The 18,669-nt window shown below is 46.0% G+C and overlaps 1 protein-coding gene across 2 annotated transcripts in view; it reads left to right on the top strand.

The window, feature by feature from the left end:
* Positions 1–18,669, top strand: part of JMY (junction mediating and regulatory protein, p53 cofactor) — a 226,334-nt gene that overhangs the window by 194,036 nt on the left and 13,629 nt on the right. For both annotated transcript variants that reach the window (XM_063963535.1, XM_063963532.1), the window contains exon 10: positions 11,026–11,336. In XM_063963535.1, coding sequence (XP_063819605.1) covers positions 11,026–11,333 — 308 coding nt within the window. In that variant the 3' untranslated portion in view covers positions 11,334–11,336. The remainder of the gene's footprint in view (positions 1–11,025; positions 11,337–18,669) is intronic.

Genomic DNA, 18,669 nt, shown 5'->3' with positions numbered 1-18,669 from the left:
TTATATAGAATCCGAATCTCGCGAGAATCCGACCGCGGGATGATGACGTTCAGGCGCGCTCGGGTTAACCGAACCATACGGGAGAATCCGAGTATGACTCGGACCCGTGTAAAATGGGTGAAGTTCGGGGGGTTCGGTTTCCGAGGAACCGAACCCGCTCATCACTAATTTTAATTAGGTTTTTTATTTTCAGGGAGTGCTGCTGGCAACAGACTCCCTGCATCGTGGGACTGAGGAGAGAGAAACAGCCCTACTTCTCTGAGTTTCAAGGTCCTGTTTCTTAGGCTACTGGACACCATTAGCTCCAGAGGGAGTCGGAACACAGGTATCACCCTGGAGTTCGTCCCAGAGCCGCGCCGCCGTCCTCCTCGCAGAGCCAGAAGATAGAAGCCGGGTGAGTATGAGAAGAAAGAAGGCTCCCATACACCTCACACACTCCGGTCACTGTAAGGGTGCAGGGCGCAGGGGGGGCGCCCTGGGCAGCAATATAAACCTCTATTATGGCATAAACACATATATACATGTACAGCTGGACACTGTTCATGTATATAAAGAGCCCCCGCCATGTTTTTGAATAATTTGAGCGGGACAGAAGCCCGCCGCCGAGGGGGCGGGGCTTCTCCCTCAGCACTCACCAGCGCCATTTTTCTCTACAGCACAGCGCTGAGAGGAAGCTCCCCGGACTCTCCCCTGCTTACTGAGGTGACAGTGGATTTTTCAAGAGGGGGGGGGGCACATAATTTGCGAAAAACAAGTTATTTCAGCGCTACTGGGGAAACATTCTGTGTTTTGCCTGGGTTATATAGCGCTGGGGTGTGTGCTGGCATACTCTCTCTCGGTCTCTTCAAAGGGCCTGGTGGGGAACTGTCTTCAGATAAGAGCTTCCCTGTGTGTGTGGGGTGTGTCGGTACGCGTGTGTCGACATGTATGAAGTGGAAGGCTCACCTAAGGAGGAGGGGGGAGTGTATGAATGTCAGATCTCCGTCGGCAACGCCGACTCCGGACTGGATGGAGATGTGGAATGTCTTGAGTGCTAGTGTAAATTTATTACACAAGAGATTAGACAAGGCTGAGGCTAGGGAACAGTCAGGTAGTCAGACCATGCCTGTCCCTGTGTCACCGGGACCTTCCCGGGTCTCAGAAGCGCACATTGTCCCAAATAATGGACACAGATACAGACACGGATTCGGACTCCAGTGTCAACTATGAGGAGGCAAAATTACAGCCAAAAGTGGCATTCGATATATGATTATTGCAATAAAAGATGGTTTGCATATCACAGAGTAACCCCCTGTCCATGACAAGAGGGTACACATGTATAAAGAGAAAAAGCCTGAGGTCACTTTTCCATCCTCGTATGAGCTGAGCGAGCTGTGCGAAAAGGCCTGGGAATCTCCAGACGAGGCTGCAGATTCCCAAAAGGATTCTTATGGCGTATCCTTTCCCGCAAACGGATAGGATACGATGGGAGTCTTCTCCTAAGGTGGACAAGGCATTAACACATTTATCAAAAAAGATAGCGCTGCCATCCCAAGATACGGCTACCCTCAAGGATGCTGCTGATTGCAAGCAGGAGGTTACCATGAAGTCTATTTACACACATTCTGGTACAATACTTAGACCGGCAATGGCGTCAGCCTGGGTTTGTAGTGCTGTCGCAGCATGGACAGGCTCCTTATCTACGTAAATTGAGACCCTAGATAAGGATACCATTTTAATGACCCTAGGGCATATAAAAGATGCTGCGTTATATATGAGGGATGCTTAAAGAGACATTTGTTTGCTAAGTTCCAGAATAAACGCTATGTCTGTTTCTGCTAGGCGAGTCTTATGGACCCAACAGTGGACGGGTGATGCCGACTCAAAGAGGCATATGGAGTCTTTGCCTTACAAAGGTGAGGAGTTATTTGGAGAAGGCCTCTCGGACCTAGTCTTCACAGCTACGGCAGGTAAATCGAATGTTTTGCCTTATGTTCCCTCACAGCCTAAGAAAGCGCCTCATTATCAAATGCAGTCCTTTCGTTCGAATAAAAGCAAAAGAGTACGAGGATCGTCCTTGCTTGCCAGAGGTAAGGGCAGAGGAAAAAAGCTGCACACAGCTAGTTCCCAGGAACAGAAGTCCTCCCCTGCCTCTGCAAAATCCACCGCATGACGTTGGGGCTTCCCTGGGGGAGTCCGCTCAAGTGGGGGCACGTCTTCGACTTTTCAGCCACATCTGGGTTCATTCACAGGTGGATCCCTGGGCAATAGAAATTGTTTCTCAAGGATACAAGCTGGAATTCGAAGAGGTGCCTCCTCGCCGGTTTTTCAAATCGGCTCTACCTGCGGCTCCCTCAGAGAGGGAGTTAGTGTTGAATGCAATACAAAAATTGTATCTTCAACAGGTAGTGGTCAAGGTTCCTCTACTGCAGCAAGGAAAGGGTTATTACTCAACCCTGTTTGTGGTTCCGAAACCGGACGGTTCGGTCAGACCTATTTTTAATTTAAAATCCCTGAACCTATACCTGAGAAAGTTAAAGTTCAAGATGGAATCGCTCAGGGCGGTCATCGCCAGCCTGGAAGGGGGGGGGTTTATGGTTTCCCTGGACATAAAGGATGCATACCTTCATGTTCCAATATTTCCTCCTCATCAGGCGTTCCTGAGATTTGCTGTACAGGATTGTCATTACCAATTTCAGACGTTGCCGTTTGGGCTTTCAACGGCCCCGAGGATTTTCACCAAGGTAATGGCGGAAATGATGGTGCTCCTGCGCAAGCGAGGGGTCACAATTATCCCATACTTGGACGATCTCCTCATAAAAGCGAGATCTCGGGAGAAGTTACTGGACAGCGTGTCTCTGTCTTTGAAGGTGTTACAGCAACACGGCTGGATTCTCAATATTCCAAAGTCACAGTTGGTTCCTACGACGCGTCTGACCTTCTTGGGCTTGATTATGGACACAGACCAGAAGAAGGTTTTTCTTCCAATGGAAAAAGCTCAGGAGCTCATGACTCTGGTCAGGAACCTATTGAAGTCAAAACAGGTATCAGTGCATCACTGCACTCGAGTCCTGGGGAAAATGGTGGCATCGTACGAAGCCATTCCCTTCGGCAGGTTCCATGCGAGGACCTTCCAATGGGACCTACTGGACAACTGGTCCGGGTCACATCTACAAATGCATCAGAGGATCACCCTGTCCCCCAGAGCCAGGGTGTCTCTCCTATGGTGGCTGCAGGGTGCTCACCTCCTAGAGGGTCGCAGGTTCGGCATTCAGGACTGGATCCTGGTGACCACAGACGCAAGTCTCCCGAGGTTGGGGAGCAGTCACACAGGGAAGAAATTTCCAAGGTCTTTGGTCGAGTCTAGAGACTTGTAACCACATCAACATCCTGGAGTTGAGGGCCATATACAACGCCCTACGTCAAGCGGAGGCATTACTTCGCGACAAACCAGTTCTGATTCAGTCGGACAATGTCACCGCAGTAGCTCATGTAAACCGCCAAGGCGGCACAAGGAGCAGGGGGGCAATGGCGGAAACCACCAGGATTCTTCGCTGGGCGGAAAATCATGTAAGCGCACTGTCAGCAGTGTTCATTCCGGGAGTGGACAACTGGGAAGCAGACTTCCTCAGCAGACACGACCTGCATCCGGGAGAGTAGGGACTTCATCAGGAAGTCTTCGCGCAGATCACAAGTCGGTAGGGACTGCCCCAAATAGACATGATGGCGTCCCGTCTCAACACAAATTTAAAAAGGTATTGCGCCAGGTCAAGAGATCCTCAGGCGATAGCTGTGGATGCCCTGGTGATACCGTGGGTGTTTCGGTCGGTCTATGTGTTTCCTCCTCTTCCTCTCATACCCAAGGTGTTGAGAATAATAAGACAGAGAAGAGTGAGAACAATCCTCATTGTTCCAGATTGGCCACGAAGGACCTGGTATCCAGATCTACAGGAATTGCTCACAGGATATCCATGGCCTCTTCCTCTAAGACAGGACCTGCTGCAGCAGGGGCCCTGTCTGTTCCAAGGCTTACCGCGGCTGCGTTTAACGGCATGGCGGTTGAACGCCGGAACCTAGCGGAAAAAGGTATTCCGGATGAGGTCATTCCTACGCTAATAAAGGCTAGGAAGGACGTGACATCAAAACATTATCACCGAATATGGAGAAAATGTTTCTTGGTGTGAGGCCAGGAATGCTCCTACGGAGGAATTCCATCTGGGTCGTCTCCTTCACTTCCTGCAAACTGGAGTGAATTTGGGCCTAAAATTAGGCTCCATAAAAGTTCAGATTTCGGCCTTATCCATTTTCTTTCAAAAGGAATTGGCCTCTCTACCTGAAGTACAGACTTTTGTAAAGGGAGTACTGCATATTCAGCCTCCTTTTGTACCTCCGGTGGCGCCTTGGGACCTTAACGTGGTGTTAAGTTTCCTGAAGTCAAAACGGTGGAGTTAAAATATCTCACTTCGAAGGTGGTCATGTTGCTAGCCTTGGCTTCGGCTCGGCGAGTCTCGGAATTGGCGGCTTTATCACATAAAAGCCCCTATCTGGTTTTTCATGTGGATAGGGCAGAATTGCGGACTCGGCCTCAATTCCTACCTAAAGTGGTTTCATCCTTTCATATGAATCAACCTATTGTTGTGCCTGTGGCTACACGTGACTTGGAGGATTCCGAGTCCCTGGATGTGGTCAGGGCTTTGAAAATTTACGTGGCCAGAACGGCTAGAGTCAGAAAAACAGAGGCACTGTTTGTCCTGTATGCAGCCAACAAGGTTGGCGCTCCTGCTTCAAAGCAGACTATTGCTTGCTGGATCTGTAACACGATTCAGCAGGCGCATTCTTCGGCAGGATTGCCGTTACCAAAATCGGTTAGGGCCCATTCCACTAGGAAGGTGGTCTCTTCTTGGGCGGCTGCCCGAGGGGTCTCGGCACTACAGCTGTGCCGAGCTGCTACTTGGTCGGTGTCAAACACCTTTGCAAAGTTCTATAAGTTTGATACCCTGGCTGAGGAGGACCTCCTGTTTGCTCAATCGGTGCTGCAGAGTCATCCGCACTCTCCCGCCCGTTTGGGAGCTTTGGTATAATCCCCATGGTCCTTACGGAGTCCCAGCATCCTCAAGGACGTTAGAGAAAATAAGATTTTAAACCTACCGGTAGATCTTTTTCTCGTAGTCCGTAGAGGATGCTGGGCGCCCGTCCCATGTGCGGACTACTTCTGCAAGACTTGTATATAGTTATTGTTTAAATAAGGGTTATGTTATAGTTTCATCGGTTTTGGACCGAAACTATGTTGTTTTTCATACTGTTAAATGGTTAGTTTAACACAAGTTATACGGTGTGATTGGTGTGGCTGGTATGAATCTTACCCTTGGATTAACTAAAATCCTTTCCTCGTACTGTCCATCTCCTCTGGGCACAGTTTCTCTAACTGAGGTCTAGAGGAGGGGCATAGAGGGAGGAGCCAGTGCACACCCAGAGTCAAAGTCTTTCTTAAAGTGCCCATGTCTCCTGCGGAGCCCGTCTATCCCCCATGGTCCTTACGGAGTCCCAGCATCCTCTACGGACTACGAGAAAAAGATTTACCGGTAGGTTTAAAATATTATTTTTTACACTGACTGGACTGTCCTTCGGACACAATTGGGTTACCGTCCTAAGGTAGTCTGCAGGTTTCATATCAACCAGGAGATCATTGTCCCTTCTTTCCAGGTACCTGATTCATCTTGTTTGTGGCAGATCTACCTGCCCTGCTGCGGTGCGGGCTCATTACACCTGATCAGTGGGCACCTCTTGAGCAGCTTTGTAAGGCAGCCACAAGGTCTTCTTACCATACTTTCATGAAGTACTATTTTTCTTGACACCTTCGGCTCCGCGGGTGCAGGTTTCGTGCTAAGTGTGCTCAGCGCAGCTGAGGAGCGTACCCTCCCTTGGGAGACCACTTTGGGACGTACCAGTGTGAATCCATGTGTCCCCCATGGACGATAGAGAAAAAAAAGGGGGGGGGATTTTTGTCTTGTAAAATAATGACAAACTTGGCTTGCGGGGTATAGTTGCACTGTTATCCGTTCATTGTTTCCCGTTCACTGTGTGTGCTTGAACCATGTGTGTATGCCGGTCTTTCTTCTCCTTCCTCTTGCTCCTTGCCTTGGGCTTGGTAACTTAACTGGACATCTAGGCTGGGATGGGGTATAGGGGAGAGGGAGCCTGGGCTGCTGGGAAAAGAAGTTTAACCGTATGGTGCCTAGCCTCCATCGCGCCACCTACAATATATCCCACTGCGTCCTCCATGGACTTTGAGTAAAGGATTTTAAAGGTAAGACAAAGGTATGGATTTTAAAGGTATGTTACTGCTGCATATTGTTAAAGTCGAAAAATATAGTAGTACACACAGCGCGTACTAACAACACACACATGCACGCTGCGCGTGCACTTGTTCCGCCGTGCGTGCACATATCCGCAATTTGCGTATGGTCGCTCCCACGGTCCTGCGAGTGGTATGGGTATTTACGGCGGAGTTTGTGAGCGCATGGAGGGTTATCAAAACATTACATATTTAATCCAAATAGTGCACATTGTACACATAGCCCCCCTGCACCACATCAGCAAGTATCAACAGTTTAAATGATTCCAGGACTAAGGGATTCGCCTTTGCATGATAGGAAGGGACAGACTAAGGTTATAAGGTGGTGTCTGGTATCCAGCTGTAGGGTATTTTAAGGGTAACATTCCGGTGTTGGTTAGAGGAAGATCGCATGTTCCTGCGTATAGTTATGTGCAGAAGTAGAATATAGGTTTAAACTGTATTTACTGTATATTATGTATGCGGCGGGAATCCAGAGGAGACCACCCACAAGAGCAGTTGAGAAAGACATCGCCCACCTTTTCAAATCAACCTATGACCTCTCCTGTAATGTAAAGATGCAGCTCTGTGTCCAATGGACAAAGGGATTACAGTATCCATTGTATTGCTTTTGGAAGTAGTGTATAAAAAGCCTGTTGCTGCCTGGCCGGTCAGAAGACTCTTAACGCTATCTACCTGATTAGCGGAGGACTGGACCAGGAAGCGCATGCGAATATTCTCACGTATGTACATTGACTGTAGCCATTTACTCTGTTGTATTGTAGTGTATAAATTGTATTGTTATCCCCTTCCAGATATATACGCTGAGGTGTCGGAGCCCAGTGTTTAACTAGAAATCGGTGTTGTGTACTCTTTTCCCTGCTAGGGTTTAAAGCGTATTACATTACCTAACTGTATAAGGTTTAAAAGTGTATTGATAAGTTGTGTACGCGCTGCGGGTACTTTGTACCGTCAGCGCTGCATAAGGTTTAAGGTGTAACATCATTGCAGTGCTTTGCTGCATAAGGTTTAGAGTGTAATAATATCATTGCATTGCATTACTAATAAGGTTTAAAGTATATCAAGAGTGTGTGCGCGCTGTGTGTACTTTGTACCCCCAGCGCGGCGTTTGTACGCTAAGTCCGTACACGGTACGGGACTCTGTACGCAAATAGCGTACAAAGTACGTAGAGTGCATATTAAGTCTAGCGGCCGCAGCGGCTCCATGGTAAAAGTGTGTTTAAAGGTATAGCTTTATGGTTTAAGATAATATCGACATTATCAATATGAATGATCTTTTTTTGCAAGTTATAATAGAGGGGGAGTGGATATGCACACATTATGGTGAAGGTACCTAGTATTTCTTTAAAAAATAAAGTGCCCATATTACCCCGAATGTTTATCAAATATAGTCTTCAAATGTCTTGCCCATTTTTGACTGACAGTTTTCTTTTTTAATACAATACAATTAGGTATAACAATAGCGCTGATAACAGTTGATCACATACAGAGTCAGCTTACATCAATAATGATATTCCACTTGCTCAGTCACTCAATACTCTATGCGTAGCAATCCACTGGTGGATGTATTCACCTCTTTTAGAGGGAGGGATTCACCTTTAGATAATCCAAAAACAAATGGACATGGTGCAAGTACAGCCAGATAATTTGGATAAAAGGTGATTTTAATACAAAAAACTCACAAACAGAGAAAGAAAATAGGCATATAACCACTTTTGTGGGTTAAGGACATATGACCAGGCATCAACACTGTTACCCTCCCAGATCGTTAACAAGGAAGCAGATCGGAGTTCCGGAACCTCGAATCCACTGGTAAACAGGAAGCCGTTCAGTCCAACAGTAGTCCCCAGAAACGTCAGTCACCACGCCTGAAGCTTTTCGGACCTTAGTCCTTCATCAGAGGCATGGTGGCTGACTGAATAGATGCTTCCTAAATACCCTAACTAATCAGGTAGAATTGGCTACACTTGTGACTTCTAATCAATTTTCGTCCGTTTCTGCTGATCCTCTTCCGGAAATGACGATCGCGGTGATTTACCGGAACCGGAAGTGCGTCATTTGCGTTCCACGATGCGTTCCAGCTCCAAAAAAACGGAAGTTAGACCTTTTTCTTCCAGAATGCGTTCCAGATGTCCATTTTGTAGTGTTATTATAGGTTTATTGTTCACAAGGTCCTTAAAGTGTCCATAATAGAGGTAAAATCCGCAGAAGTATATACCCAAAAAATAAACAAAACATGACAGTGTATTACAACAATGATAGTTAAAACAATTATTTATAAAAAAATTATTTATAAAAATTATAAAAACCATTTAAATTCAAACTCGGAGTTCAAGCCATTAGGGGTTAAGGAATTAAGTTTAAAAATCCATTTCATCTCCGCCTTGGCTAGACTAATCTCTGAATTCCGATGCCTCCAATTTGGAGTAATTGCTTGGATCCCCATAAAAAAATTTAAATATTTCGGATTACATTGGTGAACCTTTTTAAAATGCATAGACACTGAGTGTGTTTCTAGCCCCTTTTTTATGTTATATGTATGTTCGGCTAGGCGTGTTTTTAAATTCCTACTTGTCTTGCCAATGTAGAACAAGTTACAAGTACAGGATAAAACATATATAACATTCTTTGTGTTACAAGTAATGAAGTTATGGATTTGAAATTTATCCCCATTAACTTCAAATTCTTTCTGTTTACTGGGGCCCTTTACCAGCCGACACATGGGGCATAGTCCACATCTATGAAAACCATGGCTCCTAGTGCTGGAGCGCTTGGTATCATTCATAGCACTATGTACCAGTTCATCCTTAATATTTTTGGCTCTTCTATATGTAAATAGAGGCCTATCAGGGATCTCCTTCCCCAATACAGGATCCTCTTTTAATACTCTCCAATGTTTCTTAAAAATGGACTCAATTTCCCTATGTTGAATATTAAAATCACTAATAAAATTCCAAGTATGAGGATGGCTATCTGTGTCTTGAGTTTTTTTGTCCAAAAGGGACTTTCTATCTACAGATTCCAATCGCAGTTTTGAAGATAACAACTCTTCCTGCTTATAACCCTTCTCTTTTTTAACTGAGCATGGTCAGGACAGATTTGTTAGGACATTAATATAGCCCAAGACCTCTCCGATAGATCCTTGGTCTTTGTGACGGTGTCATAGGGTGACAATTTGTCCTTTTTCTTAATGTCAATTAGAAATAATTCTCTTCACTAGAAACACCTTTCGTCTCAACCATGTCTTTGCCAACCACTATTCCTTGAAAAAACGAGCATTTATCTATATGGCATTACATAGAAACATAGAATTTTACAGCCGATAAGAACCACTTGCCACATCTAGTCTGTCCTAAACACATGTACCTGCGCACACATATACACACTAGGCTTAATTTGTGTCAGAAGCCAATTAACCTACCAGTAAATTTTTGGAATCTGGAAGGAAACTGGAGTACCCAGAGGAGAACCCACGCAAGCATATGGAGAATATACAAACTCCACACATAATTAAACTTACAACCTTAGTGCTGCGAGGCAGTAATGCTAACCATTACACCATCCGTACTGCCCGTAATGGGCACATCTGATATCTCGCATGTCATACTGAATAGACATTAGGGGGGAAATGTAATAGGATACGAAAAGCCGGAGGTCTGGGAGTTTGTGCGAGAGTGGCCTTATTTTTAAAGCGGCAACCAACCAGGTGGTTTTTCCTTTTAAATTATTATTATCCTTTATTTATATGGTGCCACAAGGGTTCCGCAGCGCCCAATTACAGAGTACATAAACAAATAGTCAAAACAGAACAACAGCAACTTACAGTTGACAACAATATAGGACAAGTACAGGGTAAATAAACATAGCTACATCAGCAGATGACACTGGAATAAAGTATCAGGTGGCAGAAGACTGCTGTATTTGGTGCAGTTGAAAATCATTAAAGTAAGAAAAAGGATAAGCACATGAGGGAAGAGAGCCCTACTCGTGAGAGCTTACATTCTAAAGGGGAGGGGTAGGCAGACAGGGGTGACACAGATGGGGTACATAGAGAGCATGGAACAGAGGGTTAGGATGAGATTTGGCTGGGTTTGGTGAAGAAGTGGGTCTTGTGAGCCCGTTAGAAGTTTTGTAGAGAGGTGTAGAGTCTGATGGGAGAGGTAGGGAATTCAGGAGAAATGGAGCAGCTTGTGAAAAATCTTGGAGGTAGGAGTGGGAGGAAGTAATCAGTAGACAGGAGAGTCCGTAATTAGAAGGCAGGAGAGTTAAAGGATTGCTGCTTTAAAAAATTGTGAATTCTTACAAACTCCTGCACCTATGGCTTTTCGCACCCTATTACATTTACCCCTATGTAAATGTAATTAATGTAAGTGTAGTCTAGGCCCTTTGCAGCAGTCTATGGGTTTATTTACTATGAGTCAGGTTCTAAAACCTGCTAGTAAAATCATAGCCGTTTTAAATTTTGGGCAAAACCACTATTGAAAGCACAGGGTTTTAGTACCAGATTCTGAGTAAATAATTCCTCTATAGGTGGTGATATGAACCATGTTGTTTAATTTGCAATAATGATTTATATTTCTTTGGATGAACATGAAAGCGCCATGGTGGATTTTTTTCTTATTGGGAAAAAGAGAACGGTCGGTCGTGGTCAGTGACTGATTTTGATGCTATTACCATGCTTTCTTTTGCAGTGAGCTCACCAATGGATGAAGTCCTGGCTTCCCTAAAACGTGGCAGCTTCCATCTGAAAAAGGTGGAGCAACGATCGCTGGCTCCTTTCCCTGATGAGGATGAAAGCAATAACATATTGGCACAAATCAGAAAAGGTGTAAAATTGAAGAAGGTGCAGAAAGACGTTTTAGGAGAATCCTTCACACTTCTGCCAGACACTGACCCCCTGACACGCAGCATTCACGAAGCACTTAGGCGAATTAAGGAAGCATCACCTGAATCAGAGGATGAAGATGAGAGTTTGCCATGCACAGACTGGGAAAACTAACTGGTAATTTAGATATATATAAAAAAAAAAAAAAATAAAAAAAAAAAAAAAATATATATATATATATATATATATGTGTGTGTGTATGTATATGTATATATATATATATATATTTCTCTATCGTCCTAGTGGATGCTGGGGTTCCTGAAAGGACCATGGGGAATAGCGGCTCCGCAGGAGACAGGGCACAAAAAGTAAAGCTTTAGGATCAGGTGGTGTGCACTGGCTCCTCCCCCTATGACCCTCCTCCAAGCCTCAGTTAGATTTTTGTGCCCGGCCGAGAAGGGTGCAATCTAGGTGGCTCTCCTAAAGAGCTGCTTAGAAAAGTTTAGCTTAGGTTTTTTATTTTACAGTGAGTCCTGCTGGCAACAGGATCACTGCAACGAGGGACTTAGGGGAGAAGAAGTGAACTCACCTGCGTGCAGGATGGATTGGCTTCTTTGGCTACTGGACATTAGCTCCAGAGGGACGATCACAGGTACAGCCTGGATGGTCACCGGAGCCTCGCCGCCGGCCCCCTTGCAGATGCTGAAACGAGAAGAGGTCCAGAATCGGCGGCAGAAGACTCCTCAGTCTTCTTAAGGTAGCGCACAGCACTGCAGCTGTGCGCCATTTCCTCTCAGCACACTTCACACGGCAGTCACTGAGGGTGCAGGGCGCTGGGAGGGGGGCGCCCTGGGAGGCAAATGAAAACCTTTTTTGGCTAAAAATACCTCACATATAGCCTCCGGGGGCTATATGGAGATATTTAACCCCTGCCAGAATCCATTAAAGAGCGGGAGACGAGCCCGCCGAAAAAGGGGCGGGGCCTATCTCCTCAGCACACAGCGCCATTTTCCCTCACAGAAAGGCTGGAGGGAAGGCTCCCAGGCTCTCCCCTGCACTGCACTACAGAAACAGGGTTAAAACAGAGAGGGGGGGCACTAATTTGGCGTTAGAAATATATAAAAGATGCTATAAGGGAAAACACTTATATAAGGTTGTCCCTATATAATTATAGCGTTTTTGGTGTGTGCTGGCAAACTCTCCCTCTGTCTCTCCAAAGGGCTAGTGGGTCCTGTCCTCTATCAGAGCATTCCCTGTGTGTGTGCTGTGTGTCGGTACGTGTGTGTCGACATGTATGAGGACGATGTTGGTGAGGAGGCGGAGCAATTGCCTGTAATGGTGATGTCACTCTCTAGGGAGTCGACACCGGAATGGATGGCTTATTTAGGGAATTACGTGATAATGTCAACACGCTGCAAGGTCGGTTGACGACATGAGACGGCCGACAAACAATTAGTACCGGTCCAGACGTCTCAGAAACACCGTCAGGGGTTTTAAAACGCCCGTTTACTTTAGTCGGTCGACACAGACACGGACACTGAATCCAGTGTCGACGGTGAATAAACAAACGTATTCCTTATTAGGGCCACACGTTAAGGGCAATGAAGGAGGTGTTACATATTTCTGATACTACAAGTACCACAAAAGAGGGTATTATGTGGGATGTGAAAAAACTACCGTAGTTTTTCCTGAATCAGATAAATTAAATGAAGTGTGTGATGATGCGTGGGTTCCCCCCGATAGAAAATTATGGGCGGTATACCCTTTCCCGCCAGAAGTTAGGGCGCGTTGGGAAACACCCCTTAGGGTGGATAAGGCGCTCACACGCTTATCAAAACAAGTGGCGGTACCGTCTATAGATAGGGCCGTCCTCAAGGAGCCAGCTGACAGGAGGCTGGAAAATATCATAAAAAGTATATACACACATACTGGTGTTATACTGCGACCAGCGATCGCCTCAACCTGGATGTGCAGAGCTGGGGTGGCTTGGTCGGATTCCCTGACTAAAAATATTGATACCCTTGACAGGGACAGTATTTTATTGACTATAGAGCATTTAAAGGATGCATTTTCTATATATGCGAGATGCACAGAGGGATATTTGCACTCTGGCATCAAGAGTAAGTGCGATGTCCATATCTGCCAGAAGATGTTTATGGACACGACAGTGGTCAGGTGATGCAGATTCCAAACGGCACAAAGGTGTATTGCCGTATAAAGGAAGAGGAGTTATTTGGGGTCGGTCCATCGGACCTGGTGGCCACGGCAACTGCTGGAAAATCCACCGTTTTTACCCTAAGTCACATCTCTGCAGAAAAAGACACCGTCTTTTCAGCCTCAGTCCTTTCGTCCCTATAAGAGTCATATCTGCCCAGGGATAGAGGAAAGGGAAGAAGACTGCAGCAGGCAGCCCATTCCCAGGAACAGAAGCGTTCCACCGCTTCTGCCAAGCTCTCAGCATGACGCTGGGACCGTACAGGACCCCTGGATCCTACATGTAGTATCCCAGGGGTACAGATTGGAATGTCGAGACGTTTCCCCTTCGCAGGCTCCTGAAGTCTGGTTTACCAAGGTCTCCCTCCGACAAGGAGGCAGTATGGGAAACAATTCACAAGCTGTATTCCCAGCAGGTGATAATCAAATTACCCCTCCTACAACAAGAAAAGGGGTATTATTCCACATTATATTGTGGTACTGAAGCCAGAAGGCTAGGTGAGACCTATTCTAAATCTAAAAAAATTTGAACACTTACAAAGGTTCAAATCAAGATGGAGTCACTCAGAGCAGTGATAACGAACCAGGAAGAAGGGGACTATATAGTGTCCCGAGACATCAGGGATGCTTACCTCCATGTCCAAAATTTGCCCTTCTCACTAAGGGTACCTCAGGTTCGTGGTACAGAACTGTCACTATCAGTTTCAGACGCTGCCGTTTGGATTGTCCACGGCACCCCGGGTCTTTACCAAGGTAATGGCCGAAATGATGATTCTTCTTCGAAGAAAAGGCGTCTTAATTATCCCTTACTTGGACGATCTCCTGATAAGGGCAAAGTCCAGGGAACAGTTGGAGGTCGGAGTAGCACTATCTCGGATACTGCTACAACAGCACGGGTGGATTCTAAATATTCCAAAATCGCAGCTGATCCCGACGACAAGTCTGCTGTGCCTAGGGATGATTCTGGACACAGTCCAGAAAAAGGTGTTTCTCCCGGAAGAGAAAGCCAGGGAGTTATCCGAGCTAGTCAGGAACCTCCTAAAATCAGTGCATCATTGCACAAGGGTCCTGGTAAAGATGGTGACTTCCTACGAAGCAATTCCATTCGGCAGATTTCACGCAAGAATTTTTCAGTGGGATCTGCTGGACAAATGGTCCGGATCGCATCTTCAGATGCATCAGCGGATAACCCTATATCCAAGGACAAGGGTGTCTCTCCTGTGGTGGTTACAGAGTGCTCATCTTCTAGAGGGCCGCAGATTCGGCATTCAGGATTGGATGCTGGTGACCACGGAGGCCAGCCCGAGAGGCTGGGGAGCAGTCACACAAGGAAAAAATTTCCAGGGAGTGTGATCAAGTCTGGAGACTTTTCTCCACATAAATATACTGGAGCTAAGGGTAAATTTATAATACTCTATGCTTAGCAAGACCTCTGCTTCAAGGTCAGCCGGTATTGATCCAGTGGGAAAAACATCACGGCAGTCGCCCACGTAAATAGACAGGGCGGCACAAGAAGCAGGAGGGCAATGGCAAAAACTGCAAGGACTTTTCGCTGGGCGGAAAATCATGTGATAGCACTGTCAGCAGTGTTTCATTCCGGGTATGGAAACTGGGAAGCAGACTTCCTCAGCAGGCACGACCTCCACCTGGCAGAGTGGAAACTTCATCGGGAAGTTTTCCACATGATTGTAAACCGTTGGGAAATACCAAAGGTGGACATGATGGCGTCCCGTCTGAACAAAAAACGGGACAGGTATTGCGCCAGGTTAAGAGACCCTCAGGCAATAGCTGTGGACGTTCTGGTAACACCATGGATGTACCAGTCGGTGTATGTGTTCCATCCTCTGCTTCTCATACCTAAGGTACTGAGACTTATAAGACGTAGAGGAGTAAGAACTATACTCATGGTTCCGGATTGGCCAAGAAGGACTTGGTACCCGGAACTTCAAGAGATGCTCACAGAGGACTTATGGCCTCTGCCGCTAAGAAGGGACTTGTTTCAGCAAGTACCATGTCTGTTCCAAGACTTACCGCAGCTGCGTTTGACGGCATGGCGGTGGAACGCCGGATCCTAAGGGAAAAAGGCATTCCGGAAGAGGTCATTCCTACCCTGGTCAAAGCCAGAAAGGAGGTGACCGCACAACATTATCACCACATGTGGCAAAAATATGTTGCGTGGTGTGAGGCCAGAAAGGCCCCACGAAGAAATTTCAACTCGGTCGATTCCTGCATTTCCTGCAAACAGGAGTGTCTATGGGCCTCAAATTGGGGTCCATTAAGGTTCAAATTTCGGCCCTGTCGATTTTCTTCCAGAAAGAAGTGGCTTCAGTTCCTGAAGTCCAGAAGTTTGTCAAGGGAGTATTGCATATACAACCCCTTTTGTGCCTCCAGTGGCACTGTGGGATCTCAACGTAGTTCTGGGATTCCTCAAATCACATTGGTTTAAAACCAGTCAAATCTGTGGATTTGAAGCATCTCACGTGAAAAGTGACCATGCTCTTGGCCCTGGCCTGGACCAGGCGAGTGTCAAATTGGTGGTTTTTTTCTCAAAAAAGCCCATATCTGGTTGTCCATTTGGACAGGGCAGAGCTGCGGACTCGTCCCCAGTTCTCTCCCTAAGGTGGTGTCAGTGTTTCACCTGAACCAGCTTATTTTGGTGCCTTGCGCCTGCTAGGGACTTGGAGGACTCCAGGTTGCTAGATGTTGTCAGGGCCCTGTAAATATAGGTTCCAGGACGGCTGGAGTCAGGAAAACTGACTTGCTGTTATCCTGTATGCACCCAACAAACTGGGTGCTCTTGCTTCTAAGCAGACTATTGCTAGTTGGATGTGTAATACAATTCAGCTTGCACATTCTGTGGCAGGCCTGCCACAGCCAAAATATGTAAATGCCCATTCCACAAGGAAGGTGGGCTTATCTTGGGCGGCTGCCCGAGGGGTCTCGGCTTTACAACTTTGCCGAGCGGCTATTTAGTCAGGGGCAAACACGTTGGTAAAATCCTACAAATTTGATACCCTGGCTAAGGAGGACCTGGAGTTCTCTCATTCGGTGCTGCAGAGTCATCCGCACTCTCCCGCCCGTTTGGGAGCTTTGGTATTATCCCCATGGTCCTTTCAGGAACCCCAGCATCCACTAGGACGATAGAGAAAATAAGAATTTACTTACCGATAATTCTATTTCTCGGAGTCCGTAGTGGATGCTGGGCGCGGATTATCTGCAATACTTGTACATAGTTACAAAAATCGGGTTATTATTGTTGTGAGCCATCTTTTCAGAGGCTCCGCTGTTATCATACTGTTAACTGGGTTCAGATCACAGGTTGTACAGTGTGATTGGTGTGGCTGGTATGAGTCTTACCCGGGATTCAAAATCCTTCCTTATTGTGTACGCTCGTCCGGGCACAGTATCCTGAGGCTTGGAGGAGGGTCATAGGGGGAGGAGCCAGTGCACACCACCTGATCCTAAAGCTTTACTTTTTGTGCCCTGTCTCCTGCGGAGCCGCTATTCCCCATGGTCCTTTCAGGAACCCCAGCATCCACTACGGACTCCGAGAAATAGAATTATCGGTAAGTAAATTCTTATTATAATGTATATGTATTTTTTTTTAAATCCATCATCCTGTGGTCTTAGTTTCTTACATTGTAGTCTTGTCAGAGTTTGTGACCTTTCAGAAAGTTCGGCAGATAACCCCTACCCTGCTGTGCCTGCATCTCGCCCCTATGTTGAGCCTATGGTGTAGCTATTTGGTTTGTTATATTCGATCACCAATGTTAGTCATTTTCTGTGCAATGTACGCACAAATCATTCCTTTTCACTAACAGTATATGGCATAGAAACTCTAGCCACAATGACCTAAAAAATATTTTCTCCTAGGGTTGCAAGAAGGTGAACATGTAAGCATATGTGTATTCCTCCCCCCCTTCCCAACTCCTCAAGGAAAACTTTGTGGCTACTGGTTCAATATCAGTTGACTTGCAAAATCCAGATCAGATGCACAAGTTTCCAAATAAATTGGCGTTTAAAAATATGACGCTTTCTTATTCAGGTTGCTAATGACCACTGTCATGCATACATTGTGTAATGATGGAAGACACACCATTTAGGAAACTAGACATCTACTGCATCCCCTATTGAACAATCTGCAACATTTTAGTGGTGTGGCTTGCTCATGTTATCACACTTGAATCAGATTGACATGACTGAGAGAAAGAAGTAAAGGGATTATGGGAAAGAGACACAAGCAATAGCACAGCAGCTGATTGATTACCAGCATACTTCATATCTGTTTTTTAAAAATTTGGTGATGTCCTGTATTAAGTTGTTTTTTTTATACTTTCTTAAAAAATGCCCTTTCTAGTCGATAGTTACACAACTCATTTTCAGCAAGTCCTGTCCCATATGTATAGCTGGCCATAAACCTTTAGATTATCTGTCCAACCAACCAATTCCCTGGTTGGAACGAAAATCTAGTAATGTATGGGAGCAAATGACAGTCGACCACTTACTCCCAAACACTGGAAAATGGACAAAAATGGTTGTTCAGACAAATTGGTTAAATCCGATTGGTGTAACCAATTTGAACACCATTTTTGTCCGTTTTACGACGTTTGGGAGCAAATAACAATCAACCATTTGCTTCCAAATTCCAGAAAACAGACAATAATGGTCATACATTACCAGACTTTTGTTGCAATCAGCGAATTGCTTGGTTGGACAGATGATCTTAAAGTGTATGGCCAGGTAGGATTTGTGCTTATTTGCCAAGCGGCTTAAGGGAAAAAAACACAGCAAGCTGTTTCTTAAGCCCCGTACACATGGGGCAGATGTGTGCTGAGCGATCTAGCACAGACCTCTCAGCACACATCTCTTCCCCCGCTCAGCGTGATGTGTGCTGAGCGAGGGGGGTGGGTGGGGGGTCGCTCGTTTCACCCAGTGAAATGAGCGATCTCACTAGATTTGGCATGCATGTATGCCAAATCTAGAGCCGGCGATAATGGCGCGCAGGAGCACTCATCGCTGTCACCGGCACCCTACACACGGAGAGATCCATACTGCATTTCTAAGCAATCTAGTCAGATTGCTTAGAATTTAAGCACGGATCTCTCCGTGTGTACCACTCTTTAGCTCTTAATTGTATTCTATAAGCCAGCTGTCCTAGATCTCCGTTGAAGCCCTATTTTACATGTAGGACAGGACTGATTTAAGATGGAGCTGTCCAAAGTGGACCTGTCACATAAGAGTAGTCCTTTATGTCATTAGGCACATATCTTTACACTGCCGTATGTCCCGACTGTCA

This window comes from Pseudophryne corroboree, chromosome 1 (genome assembly GCF_028390025.1).
Source record: "Pseudophryne corroboree isolate aPseCor3 chromosome 1, aPseCor3.hap2, whole genome shotgun sequence".
Taxonomy (NCBI): Eukaryota; Metazoa; Chordata; class Amphibia; order Anura; family Myobatrachidae; genus Pseudophryne; species Pseudophryne corroboree.
The sequence above is the reverse complement of the archived record's forward strand: the minus strand, read 5'-3'. Positions and strand labels throughout refer to the sequence as shown.